The 13431-nt window shown below is 39.3% G+C and overlaps 1 protein-coding gene across 1 annotated transcript in view; it reads right to left on the bottom strand.

Annotated features, from left to right (window-relative positions):
• The window catches only part of LOC124157723 (transmembrane protein 209), a 37084-nt gene that overhangs the window by 576 nt on the left and 23077 nt on the right, over positions 1 to 13431 (bottom strand). The window contains exon 9 of the mRNA XM_046532698.1: positions 3715 to 4193. Coding sequence (XP_046388654.1) covers positions 3715 to 4193 — 479 coding nt within the window. The remainder of the gene's footprint in view (positions 1 to 3714; positions 4194 to 13431) is intronic.

Here is a 13431-nt window from a genome sequence, read left to right as displayed (position 1 = left end):
TCATACATTCTTTCATAAAGAAACAAAAGGCTCAGCAATTCAACAGTAGTTTTTATAAATGGATCAGAATAACTTAGGGCATTCTTATGCCAATTATTAGAACGTTCTAAAGGCTGGAGCACAATGAACGCTAACATGAGGCACGAGCCGTTAATGGGAATTGGTAAAAAGATGGCGGAAGGGAAAGCTTATGGAAGGGACGCAACCACTGTGTACAGAAGGTAAAACACGAGAGATGGGCAACTTTCATCTCTTCCCGTGTCCCGTACACAGAAAGCCAATCAGAAGAGCCCAAAATGGGAGCCACCTGTTGGCAGAGAAAGGTATCTATGGCATCATACAGCAGTACCGCATTTTTGGTGCCCCTTACTGAATATAGCAGCTATTGTTGCCATGCAACTTGAGCTGAAGAGAAGTTATTTAAGGTAAGTCATTACTTACAACTCTTCCAACACACAAACAAAAAACTGAAGAACACAAACAAAACACTGTGCGGGCATCAGTCAATTTTCTTGCCAGCCACGGTAACATCAATTGTGACCACACAGTGGCGTTCCCTGTCTCATGTTCTCCCAGATCCCGTATACACCCATGTCTCGTATAGCGCAATTTCGATTAGCGCAATTTCGATATAGCGCAAATTCGTTCCTCGGGGAAACATTGCAACGCAGTGTAGCCTAATCAAAAATCTTAAACGCTCTCGTGATAAAACGTGAACTTGCGCTAAGTACACACGAAATTTCCATCAATTTACGCATACTAATATTATTTCTTGCCTCAAATCTTCTTTTTTGTTTATATATTAATCGAAATTCATTGCTGCGCAATTGCCAAAAGTATTACTCGTCATTGGGTCTAGATAGCCGGCCTACCGAAGATTTATCTCGTCTCCTTAACAGAATGATAATAAATAATTTAGATCGTTAATTAAGCGTGGGGCTAGTGGAAATGAGTTTTTTTTCAGCAATACGGTTTGAGACGTATTTTTGCCGTCGTAGGTTACCGGGCGATTGACTTCCAGGTAGAGAGTCTACGCTAAAGCCTTCAAGGTCATCGGTATTCACGGGGGAGAAATGGAGCGGTGACCGAGTTGCGCATGAATAGCATCAACACATAAAAGGGTCCGCTATAGAGTCTTAAACACAATGGCTTCGTTCCCTCTCCGCAGTCATAGCCCTTCTGCGTCTCAGGAATACAGTTCAGCAGAAGAAGGTGATTTAGATAAGAGCCATACAGAGTAAAAACCAAGAGAATATGGCAAAAAATAGGAATGCGTGTAGAAAAATCAAGAATTTATCAAGAAAAACCATTAACCTAGAAGAGGACTTGAGAGAGGTCAATTGCTTTGAAAATGGAGAGCGTCAAAGCGATATTGCGCGGAAGTTTAAACTCACGATGCCTTATTCTGAATAAAGACGAAGCTAAAACATTAGTGACCTCAGCCGCACCAACTTCAACCAAGTGGTCTACACATACGGAAAGTTCATCGTAGTTAAAGAAGTTTCATGGTGAATCAGTACAAAAAGACGAGAGTGGTAATCGCTCCGAGACATTAAGTGAAAGCTCCGGTTGGTTCCAGAATTTAAACGGCAAGCAGGTATTTTCAGTGCGGCGATATCAGGTGAATCTGCAAGTGTTGATAGCGCAGCCACCACAACATTTTCTGATGAACTCCAAGCTGTTATTGAAAGTGGCTCCTTTCCCCCTCAACTAGTTTTTAGTGTTGATGAGACGATATTCTTTTGGAAAAGAATGCATTCTCGTTCATTCATTTTCAGGGAAGGAAAACCTGGGTCAGGTTTCAAGGCATTTAAAGACTGTTTCACGTAGCTGCTAATGACTCGGAGGACTTCAAATTAAAATGATTTATCATTCATAAACTCCGCTAGCTATGGAATGGCATTTAAAGTAGCATTTTCCTGTCATTTCGATGAGCGACAAAAGGGCCTGGGTGACACAATAGTTGGTTTTAGACTAGTTTGAAAAATCATCAACTGCCGGCAACGCATTACGATCCCCTGAGATAGCAGATGTTAGCCCACCCGCACGACAGGATGGAATTTCGAAAGCACGTAAAATTTTTTTTAACGTGAATAAAAGTCTTTGAATGCGTGAATACTATCTTTAAAGATGTTTTAAACTATAAATATTTATAGAAATAATGTTTTCTAAGGCTTTTTATGGGAATATTGATGTTTTAGAGGAAATTCAATACCCAAGACCTATGCTACCAGGAACGCATCCCTATCTACCCTATGTTAAAACGCTCTCGTATAACGCAAATTCGTATAGCGCAAAGACCCCAAGGAACGCATCCCTTGCGCTATACGAGACATGGGTGTACCATCTCACGTTAGCGTTGATTGTGTCCCAGCCTCAATATCTAATTCCCTGGGCCCTATAAACCACAGATATACACTGGTTGAATTCACTGATCCCATATGTAAGCGCTTAGCATACCTATATGGGCATGACAACATTGACTGGCTAAATATATAATGAATTTGAAAAAAGCAAATTTTTCAGGGACAGTACTCTGCCTTATTGATGCAATAAATATGGGTCATTCCACCAATATGGACCAATTGATTGCCCCTTGGGTCACTAATTTCAACTGAATTAGGAAAAGCATCTTAAGAAAACAAAAACCGCAATGTATTTTTGCAATACATGTAACAGTTTACAAGATACATATTTCAAACAGGTCTGTAAAACTGAAATTTTATGAAAGCGTCTTCACATTAATCATCATTTCTCTGAAAGAAAGTTAGAAAAGCACATGGATAGCTAATTTTGAAGGCCTTGAATTGATAAGAAAAATCAGTTGATTGTTTCAAGAAATTTAAACAATTTAATAAAGTTTATTGCAAAGCAAAAATTTCAAATCGATTTTTGGCAATGCAGCTAACCCTTTGATTTTTCTCATTTTTTATGCTGTAGATACAAACCTCCTCCACAAGTTAAAAAAATTTTTAGGGATTAATATTTCATCAAAGAAATGAAAAAAATTTTGAGTGGCTCCTCTGAGGGTTACAACGCACTGCGGCCGGGACCCAGTAACTTAACTGATATGCCTGTGCACCCAGGATGGGAGTGAAATGGGAGGGAAAAAGGATGGAGGCGCCGCCGCAATAGGAGCCCAACGATGCCTCCTGGGTAGGGATACAGATGGAAGGGCGGGATGGGAAAAACCCTCGCCGCTAAGGAAGCGACCAGGGCCCACTACTAGCAATTCCACGATTTAATGTTTCTACAGAGAGGAAAAAATTTCCTATGGGGAAGGAAATTTCTATAATTTTCCATGCACTGAGAGGACAGGCTGGAAGCAGGAACAGTAAGGGGATTTAGGACAAAACCGTTACAAGTGGACAAGGTTTAAAAAGGGTTTCCAGCCATTTATAATGGTGCCGGTACTTTTTAGTATCCTCAGACCAAGTTACAAAAATTACATCAGTTCACAATTTGCTTTGCAAGCCCTTAACTAAGAACTTAATTAAGAACCTTGACTCTCAATGGTTCAAACAAATTTTCCTGCCTATTTTTTCAGTATCGGTTCTTTTCGGTAACCATTCTGGTCCTGTTTCCAGCCTCAAGAACCATTGGAGCAAAGAACCAAGGAACTGAACTCACCCTTCCCCATCTGAAATTAAACCTGGCTTAGAGAGGTCAAACATCTGACACAATTGACAAAGGTCCATAAATTTAAATGCTTACCTTCCCAATATCAAGAATTTCTTCAGGTGTGACCAGCTGGAAATGAGGAGGACTTTGTTTGGCCTGGTAAATGATTATGTGCCCCCCTCCTTCTTCTGCACCCTTCCTCTTCCTTGCCAGCTCCTCGGGAATGCGAGCAAAGTGACGAATGGAAAATGGCCGTGACTCTGGGCTTTCAAGAGGCAGTGGGATGTAGCCAGCTTGAGTGCCAGAGGTGATAGTTCCTGGAGAGGTTGACTGGGCAGGTATCGAAGATAGCACAGATACGGGAGTTTTCAAAGTTTCCTGGGAGAGGAAAACAGCTGATGGGGGAAGTGAAGGCATCTGTGTGTCCAGGTAAGTGGCGAACAAATGCGCCAATATGAAGGCATCACTCGGGCACTGGGACACATCTGAGGCCGGGCGACTACCAGCCATTCCTTCAACTGCAATCTCTCCACTCCAATTGAATGAGCTCATGCAGCCGCCTTCGGCCAATTCTGGGGACAATGATATGATTCAGTGATTACTTTTCTGGTTAACAGCAAACATGCTGTAAAAAGCCTCATCCAGGGAAAAATAAGTTAAATCAATTGAATGACAATTTTGTGCAAATTTGAAAAAAGAATATTCCATTTTTTTTCAATAGCACACAAAAGTTTTTTTTTTCAGTTTTAAGAATAAAATTATTACACAGAAGCTAGGATATGTGACAGTCATGCCAATCTTTCATAGGTTTGCCACAGGTAACACATCATGAAAGAAAATACAGCAAATAAATAAGAAATGACATCAGAAATTATACACATACATTACTTTAAGCAGCCATTTACAATCAAACTACTTCCATACCTTAGGCTAGAGATATTGGAATAGGTTCTGATTCTCTGGCCTGTGGAACCGGTATCAAGAACCGATCACATAAAGTCAGTACCTTGGAACCGGCTTGGAACGGTCATGAGGATTTGAATTTAGCGCCCAAAACCAAAATGGTCTACTATGTTCAAGGCCAAAAAGTTAAAAAAAAAAAGATTTAAAAACACATATTTTACTTTCCGCTTGCATGGCATCCACATTTTTTCCTGATTCTGTTTGCTGTTTTGACATTTGCTGGCTAACACACTCATTTAAAGATTCGTCAGTTTGTCGCTCTCGCCAACTTTGTAGCATTTCCGTAGTCGCGGCTGCTTCCAAATGAGCCAACTTTTTGCCTGCTGCCGTCCACAGCACGGCACCATTCTTTCAGCTTACCATTGATCTCTATGGATCTCTTCAAACGAGTCGAATTGTGCCGTTGATGGCACAGCGTCCATTTCAATCAGGCCCGGCAATGAGCCGTCTACGGGGTGAAATACATTAAATGCTATATTAAGACCACTTTCAGTCAGAACGACTTTTCGCCAGCCACCGTTCACATGAAATTCAGGCGGCTTTCAGACGAGATGACACTCTGCAACACCGTGTTTCATGTGAAAGTGGTCTTACGATTGAATCATGTACATGTACAGTAATTCTTCGACATACGAGCAAGATACGTTCCGAGAACTTATTCGTAAGTTGATAAACCTATGCAAGGCATTGAAAAGTGTTGTTTTCCTGCAGAATGCAACACTGCATAACAATTTTGCGTTAGCTCACAGCCAATCAGTTTATCCATGGTGTCGCTGTGCCAGCTTGTTGAGCAGGTGATCGTTGAGGTTATAAGACCTGTGACAGTGAAGCATGCGAATAAGTTGTCAATTAAAGTAACAATTCAAGCTATCGCAGAATACACAATATATTTGAACTGACTCACAAGTTTCAACAATTTAACAGATGATGCCGTCAGATATTGGAGGAGTTTCACTATCGATCCATTAGTGCGGCCATTCAAAATCAACATCAATCCCAACTGTTTCCAGTGAACGCCTGTTTAGGACTGCAGGCAATATTTCTGCCAAAAACAGAATACAACATACTCCCGAATACCAGGGCTAATGATGGGGAGAGGCAGCACGAATAATCGAAAAACACGAATGAATCAAACTTTCACTTGAATATCATTTAATTCTCATAATTCATACAAATCAAATGATTAAATATTATTTATGCACATCGTCTGTTATTTAAGATTGCTTTCCTGAATCACTACAAGCTTCCTTCTCACGACCGCAATCTTTTCAGCGGCAAAAATGTGATTTTACTCGCATTCCTACTCATCCGTGTGATACCTGGTTACCGAAAACCACGCATCCGCAGCTGCAACGTCACAGATTCAGAAAAGTGCTCTCCACGAATGCTTCAAAACCACTGTGCAACCTCAGAAACTACACTGTCAGGCACCACACCTCATAGTCGCATCTGGCACAAGTTGTCCAGGATGTAACTGCTGCAGGATGCGGATCCGTGATCACTGAGCGCGATCGCACACCGCAATGCTAGAAAAACAGGAACACAGAACTCCCGTGAAGGTAACAGGCGCACAATCACGCCATAGCGCAGCAGCGGTTACAGGAAACGAGGACTTGTGGAAAATTGTCTACACCGGCGAGTGTCCAACTATGACTCATGCTATCTCAACTTCCACTTCCCTCGGTGCCTTCAATTCTACTATTCCCTTTCTCTCATGTTTGACCTTGACTCATTGAGGCGTAAATATGCCCAAGTGCAATGAAATCTCTGGTTCCCTTGGGCCGTATTCAACCGCATGCTAGGCCATGGCGATATTTGCAAATTTTCAGTATGAAATATGCAATTAAAGATCTTTAATAACATTATTCCTACTTTACGATTGGTTAAACATTAAAGAATCTTTCAGAATAAATCAGGAGTTTTTTCCTGCTGCTGATCATCGTCAGCACTGCTAGAGCAGATGCCCAAGTAGACTTGAAACATCCCTTGTCAGCAAGTAAATAAAAGTAATTCAATTTTACGAAGGGTATTCTACTATAAATACAGTGGAACTTGGTTAGTACGTTCCTCCTTAGTACGTTCCTCCTTAGTACGTTTTCCTCCTTAGTACGACGATTTCTCTCGGTCCCGGTACCATCGGAACAAAATACAGGTAAAAGTATTTGGTTAGTACGTTTGAAAAAATTGCGCTTTCCTGGTTAGTACGCTCAACTGCTAGCCGTGACGCAACCCGCAATTTGTTCTCCAGTATCTAAAGCTCCGAATTCATGATTTAATTAATATTACTAGCCATTAAAATTCTTGCATTCATTCCACATATCTTACTTCGACCGTGATTTATCCAAATGCATTTCTCAATTCTTACGACGCGATGAATTATAAAATATGGCTATTCATCAGGAATGTCTGACTTTGCAAAACTGCAGCCAATGAGAAGCCCCGATTTTCCCCACCCCGAGCTCCTCACCTTCTGTTGCCTCTGGAGTGCCCACTGCGCACAAATTTCACGAGTGGGCAATTGTTGCTATTGCACGAGTTATCATGATGAAGAAATGAGCCTTATCCAATTTCCACTTTATCTAAAGCAGTACTGCACGACGTCAATGCTACGTAATTCGTGCGTATTTGACTACTGCTGCGAGAGCAGACAATGCTCTGGATCTCCACGCGAAGCTTAGCTTAAAAATACTTGATCTCGGCACGAAAGCAGACGACATTAAACAAGTTTTAAAAGTAAATTTCAACTGCATAATATAAAATCTTCTTGTAATTACCTCGTAATCTAATAATCTTGCGTGTTATTATTCGATATATCGATCGCTATAACAATCGATATGGCTTTATTCCTGAAGCGCGAATGTGTACGGCTGTTGCCGTAATTTAAGGTTAATATAATTTTGTCCAATTTTTATGTTTAAAAACAACCCGTTGACATACTCAGGGTTGTTGTTATATTCTCCGAGTATGCTGTGACAAAAAAAGAAATGACTTAGCTATACTTGTTCTCTTTCTATAAATATATATATAGGATAAATCACGGGAGAAAGAAGCCGTTTTCATGTAATTGTCTTCGGGAAATCTATGAAACATTGTGATTTTTTATTCACATGGTATTGTTTTTCAATGTAGCGCCCAATTTCTTTTTTTTAAAGGTGAAAAGAGTTCAGGAAGGCGATCCTACTAGAACTACCGATAGTAATTGTAATTATGACGACTTTTCCACAGATTGCAATTACCCCGACTGCTATTTTTTACTTTCCTCGTTAGCACGTTTTCCTGGTTAGTACGTTCATTTTTTGTGGTCCCTTCAGAAACGTACTAAACAGGTTCCACTGTAATAAGTCCAGTGTAGCCTAGCATACAAATGCAAATATCGTGGTGCTTTTGTGTCATTTTTAAAAGATTGCGGAAAACATCAAAAAAGGGTAAAACTCGCGACGGATAAGCCACAACACATATAAACCACAGCCGGATAATCGGGAGTCTGTTGATTAAACCCAGATAGGGTAAAAATGTTGAATTTTTAAAATCAAAACCTGGAGAAAGAACCAGTGGCTGACTGATGTAACGTGACATATTGTTCGATCATGCATTATTTAACAACGTGATATTTAAAATATTTTGCTCGGCAAATAAAATTATGAAGACGATCGTAATATCTTTTTACAGAGTTTTCCTGCTAATTTACATCTTCAGTGAAATTATTTTCATTCATTTCTTGTAGTTGCTCATTTAATTTTGCCATTAATTCAGATAATAAGAGTTCATCCTAGGAATCGCGTATAGAGAACTGAGAACTGATTGGGGAGAACCGGACCGGTACCGAGAACCGAAAAAATTTAAGAACTGACTCATCCTTACTTTAGACCAAAAACTATAAAGAAAGTCAAAAGTACTCCCGTTTAGTTGAGGCATACATAAATATCGATTGAAATGGCCACTTTCAACTTCAATGCAAAGTTAATCTTTGCTTCAATGCTTCATGCACAAATAAGCACATAAAGTAAGATCCTTTTATGGAAATTAAAGAATCTTATTTTTAATTAACAATTCAAAAAGTTTGCCTACCTTTGAAATATGTACAAGGAAAAGTTTACAAATAGCATTTTTCATAACAGTACATTATCACTAATTCAAAATTACCATCTTCAATGATTTCTATTGACTCCTCACCTTACTTATTATCAGAGTGATGTAATATTAACCCTTTCACTACAAACAACATGTTAAGATGGCATGCAAATATGTAGTAGTTTTCAGTATTTTTCCAAACACATTCACCCATACCATACAAAGCCACTTACACATTACTTCTACTGAACAAAATTGTACAAAATGCACAAAGGCAACTGACTAACACACAAAAATGAAATTATTGATGTTTACAGCAGTCTACAATAACTTATAATTATTGATCTCTTTAAAGCGGTCTAGTCCAAGACGGAATAGTATTGGAGTTAATTAGGTAATATTATAATTCTCCAAAAATATCATCTACAAATTGCTTATTATGTTTAATTTTACTTCCCACTTATATGCATCTGTTTTCTCAGAATGGTTTTCCAACCTTCTTTGGGATGAACTCTTAAATTTAAGCTATTTTTTTTGCCGCATTTCACACCATTTATGACCTAATTTACAATTTTTAATCATAAAACACTGCTCCAATCATTACAGACTCTTAAACCTTAAAAGTGGCAGGTCCTTATTTAGTGTTCAATTTTTTCCCTCAGAAAAACCTTAAATTACGATTCTAATGTACAGAGATACATATACCGTACATGTCTGAATATAGTCCCCCCTTTTTTTCCAAAAATGCCCATGGTAAAAGTAAAGGGGGTGAATATATTCATACTCATTCTTAAAATTTCCCCGAAACTGAAGCCTCAAAATTAGGGGGACTATATTTCGAGGGGGACTATATAAGAAAAATACGGCAATGAAAATTTAAATCTAATTTATCTATTGATTTAAACTAATAGAACTAAAGTAGAAAGTAGAGTCAGAATTTAAAACTTTAACTGATTGAAACTTTGATTTTTATCACTTAACATATTGCGTGCCATGGACGTAATATTACGTCCTGCTAATCTTTCTGAAGATTGCCATGGACGTAATATTTCATCTTTCTACTTAATTGGCTTTGTATGCGTGAAGGCGTAATATTTCGCCCAAGGTACTTTTCCAGTTTACTACTTAGTGGTTCTGCTTTTTTAAAAAATCTACTGCTTGATGGAAAAAGAGTTTACTTTATGTTTACTTGAGGACGAAAAGTCCTCTGTAGCTACCGGCATCCTAATCTTAGGCCACTTTGTGTGAAAATTCTTTTGCGGAAAGAACCGTTCGTTGAGGGTGCAGTGACCCTTTTTGCCATCCAGGATTTATAATGCTTTGCTTGGAACAATGTATTTTTTTATGATTTCCAAGCTTTATATAGTTTACATTGAGCGTAATAAAAAATTATTATGCATGTTATGGGGGTACTGTTAAGATTTCCATGAAATGTATATTTTGTATATTCGCGGACAATGCCATTTTTTTTATCAACAGAAAAAAGTATCTATGTACTTTTTTGTAGCCAAGGGTTTGTTTTGTGGTTACTTTGTTGTGACTCTTTAAAAAAAAGGTTGAAGAATAAAACTTGAAGTAGATAGTTGATCCTGTTTTTTCTCCGGACTAACTGTCGAAGCTTTCATAGTGGCACGAAGATTTCGTCCACTGGTTATCGAAAATAATATTCATTGTCAGGTTATGGGCCCAGCAGGCATAAGTGCGGAGAATTAAACGTGTTGGTGAAGAAGACTATCGTTTGAGCAAACGGTGATAAACTTCGAGTACAAATCAACCAGAGTCTGGCTTGGAATAACTCGTCGAACTCGTAAAAAGAAAAAAAGAGGAACGATGTCCGGACGGCGGCAAAATCAAATGATGGATAGCGAGTCAGCCCAGGGGCAGTTACCTGTGGCTGATAAACTTGAAGGGCCGAACTATTACGAGTGGACACTAGGAATGAAGGGGTTATTCTTAAAAGCTCAATGCATTGAAGCTATCAAAGGTTTTGAAGAGTGGACGATAGAAGAGAACGGTGTGTTAGTCGCGGCAGATCCGCCGGATTATGAGGTGAAACGGAGGAAAAGGCTGGACAACACATGTCTGGGACTCATCTATTGTAACGTTCAGAAGACTTTTCTGGAGCATGTGGACGCCTGCGATAATGCTAAGGCAGCGTGGGAAGCGTTGGAGACCATGTGCACGAGTTACGGCCGCTCTGAGCTATGCAGCTTCAATCGAGCTATGTGGAACACACAAAAGACTAAGGAGATGAGTATTCATCAATATGTTGCCATAATAAACGATTATCGCAGGAAAATCAAGAAATGTGGTATGGAAATTGATGATGATATGCTAGCTAATGTATATCTAAACGGCCTTCCATCTGATTGGAAGTTTTTTGTCCAGAGTTATCGGAAAGGGAAATTAGTCTCAAGAGAAGTATTGGGTGACATGCTTGTGGAAGAGCAGAAGATGCTATGCATGTCAAGAGAAAAGAAAGAGCTCAAATCTGAAGATAATAGCGATGCACATCAAGTTTACAAGGTCACAAAGGAATCAGAGTTTTCTGAGCATGGAGTGAATAGATTTAAAGGGAAAGGAAAGAACAAAGGTAAAGGTGGAAGAAAAAGCCATCCTCCCATCTGTTATGTATGTGGAACAGAGGGACATCTATCTTTCCAGTGCCCCGATAAGAAACAAAATGCTATTGAGAAGAATCAGAATTTTGAATCTGTGAAGAAGGGGCGAGCTTCTGTCATCAAAAGAGGATATAAAGCATTGTGTACTCACCAAGAGAAAAGTATAGGAGGTGGGGGATTATGGATACTGGACGGTGGAGCATCAGACCACATGACCAATAGAAAAGATTTATTCATAAATCTTTGTCCCATAACTGGTCAAGTTGTTGTGGGTGATGGATATGCTTTGGAAGTCAAAGGAATTGGCACCATAAAATTGGAGTCTCTTTAAAAATGGTTGAAGAATAAAACTTGAAGTAGATAGTTGATCCTGTTTTTTCTCCGGACTAACTGTCGAAGCTTTCATAGTGGCACGAAGATTTCGTCCACTGGTTACCGAAACAAATATTTTTTGTCAGTCCATTTACACCCAAGACTTTCAATGGAGCTAAGTACTTTGTCACATTTATTGATGATTTTACAAGGTATTCTATGGTCTACTTATTGAAAAAGAAGTTAGAAGTATTTGAAAATTTCAAGAAATTTCAACGTAGAGTGGAGTGCCTGCACGATAGGAAAATTAAGGAATTCCAGAGTGACAATGGTGGAGAATACACAGATAAAAAATTCTCAGTACACCTGGAAGAATGTGGAATCTTACATCGTTTCTCAGTGGCATATACTCCACAGCAAAATGGGCTATCTGAGAGGTACAACGAAACTATTCTGAATACAACGAGATGTTTACTGATAAAATCTGGTCTTCATAAAAGATTTTGGGGAGAAGCTCTCATGACTGCTGTACATCTCAGAAATTTGTCTCCTACTTCTGCACGAAATAGCAATATTCCAATGAGTTTGTGGAAAGGACGGGAACTAAAAGAGATAGATTATAACTATCTAAGAGTTTTTGGATGCCAGGCATGGGCATGGCAGCCAAGAGAGACAAGAGATGGAAAATTGAGTCCCAGAGGAGAAGAAAGCATCATGTTAGGATATGAAGAGGGCATCAAAGGATATCGACTTTGGAGTCTGAAAAAGAAGAAAGTAATAATCAGCAGAGATGTCAGGTTCAACGAATCAAAATTTCCTTTTAAGACGAGCCGAGATGATATCAAGATTCCCGATCTAGACAGCGATGGCGAACCTGATCCAGGAGAAGACATTGTGGAACAAGGCTATGTTTTCACAGGCGATGGAAAAGCTGAGGAGACTAAATCAAACCAAATTTCATCACACCCGGTGGTGATCCCAGGTCTGACTCCAGTGGTCCCAGATTCAGTTTCAGGGGGAGCAGTGCCTGAGATACCAGAGGAGGCAGCGCCTCGTGTTGCAGTTTTGGAGGATGACGTCGAACAGCCTGTCTTGGTGGTCTACCCCACAGTTACTAATTTAGAGGTACCAGTGACAAACCTTGACCCTGGTGAGGTCGCAGGTGAGGTACCAAGCCAGTCCATTCCAAGGAGGTCAAAGCGTGTTAGGAAGCCAACATCTTGTCAAAGCTGCAACTATGCTCATGCAAGTATTGAGTGTACTTCCATTCCAGGGACAGTAACAGAGGCTTTAAATAGTAAAGATTCTGAGTTTTGGAAACAGGCAATGCAAGAAGAAGTAAAAGTTTTGTCAGACCAAGGAACATGGGAAATAGTGCCAAGACCAGAGGGATTAAATATTGTAGGTTCAAAATGGGTGTTTGCTTTGAAACGTAATGATAAAGGGGAAATTATAAAGTTCAAGGCAAGGTTAGTTGCTCAGGGATATGGTCAAATTCATGGAGTTGATTACCATGACACATTTAGTCCTGTTATTCAAAAAGAAAAGTCTGAGGCTTCTTATAGCTATTGCTGTTGAGACAGATTTAGAAATGGATCAGTTGGATATTGTAGGGGCATATTTAAACAGTAAATTAGAAGAGGATGTGTACATGGAGATACCAAAATATCTCGGAGAGAATATAACAGTTGATAGAAAGTTTTATGTATGTAAGTTAAACAAGAGTATTTAGAGAGAGGTTTAAAGCAATCAGGTAGAAATTGGTATTTGCATCTAAGCTCAATTTTGTCTGTGTATGGATTAAAACAGTGTTTAAGTGATCCATGTATTTTTAGCATGTCTG

Source organism: Ischnura elegans, chromosome 4, assembly GCF_921293095.1.
Source record: "Ischnura elegans chromosome 4, ioIscEleg1.1, whole genome shotgun sequence".
NCBI classification, from domain to species: domain Eukaryota; kingdom Metazoa; phylum Arthropoda; class Insecta; order Odonata; family Coenagrionidae; genus Ischnura; species Ischnura elegans.
This window is presented reverse-complemented; position numbering and strand designations above follow the sequence as displayed.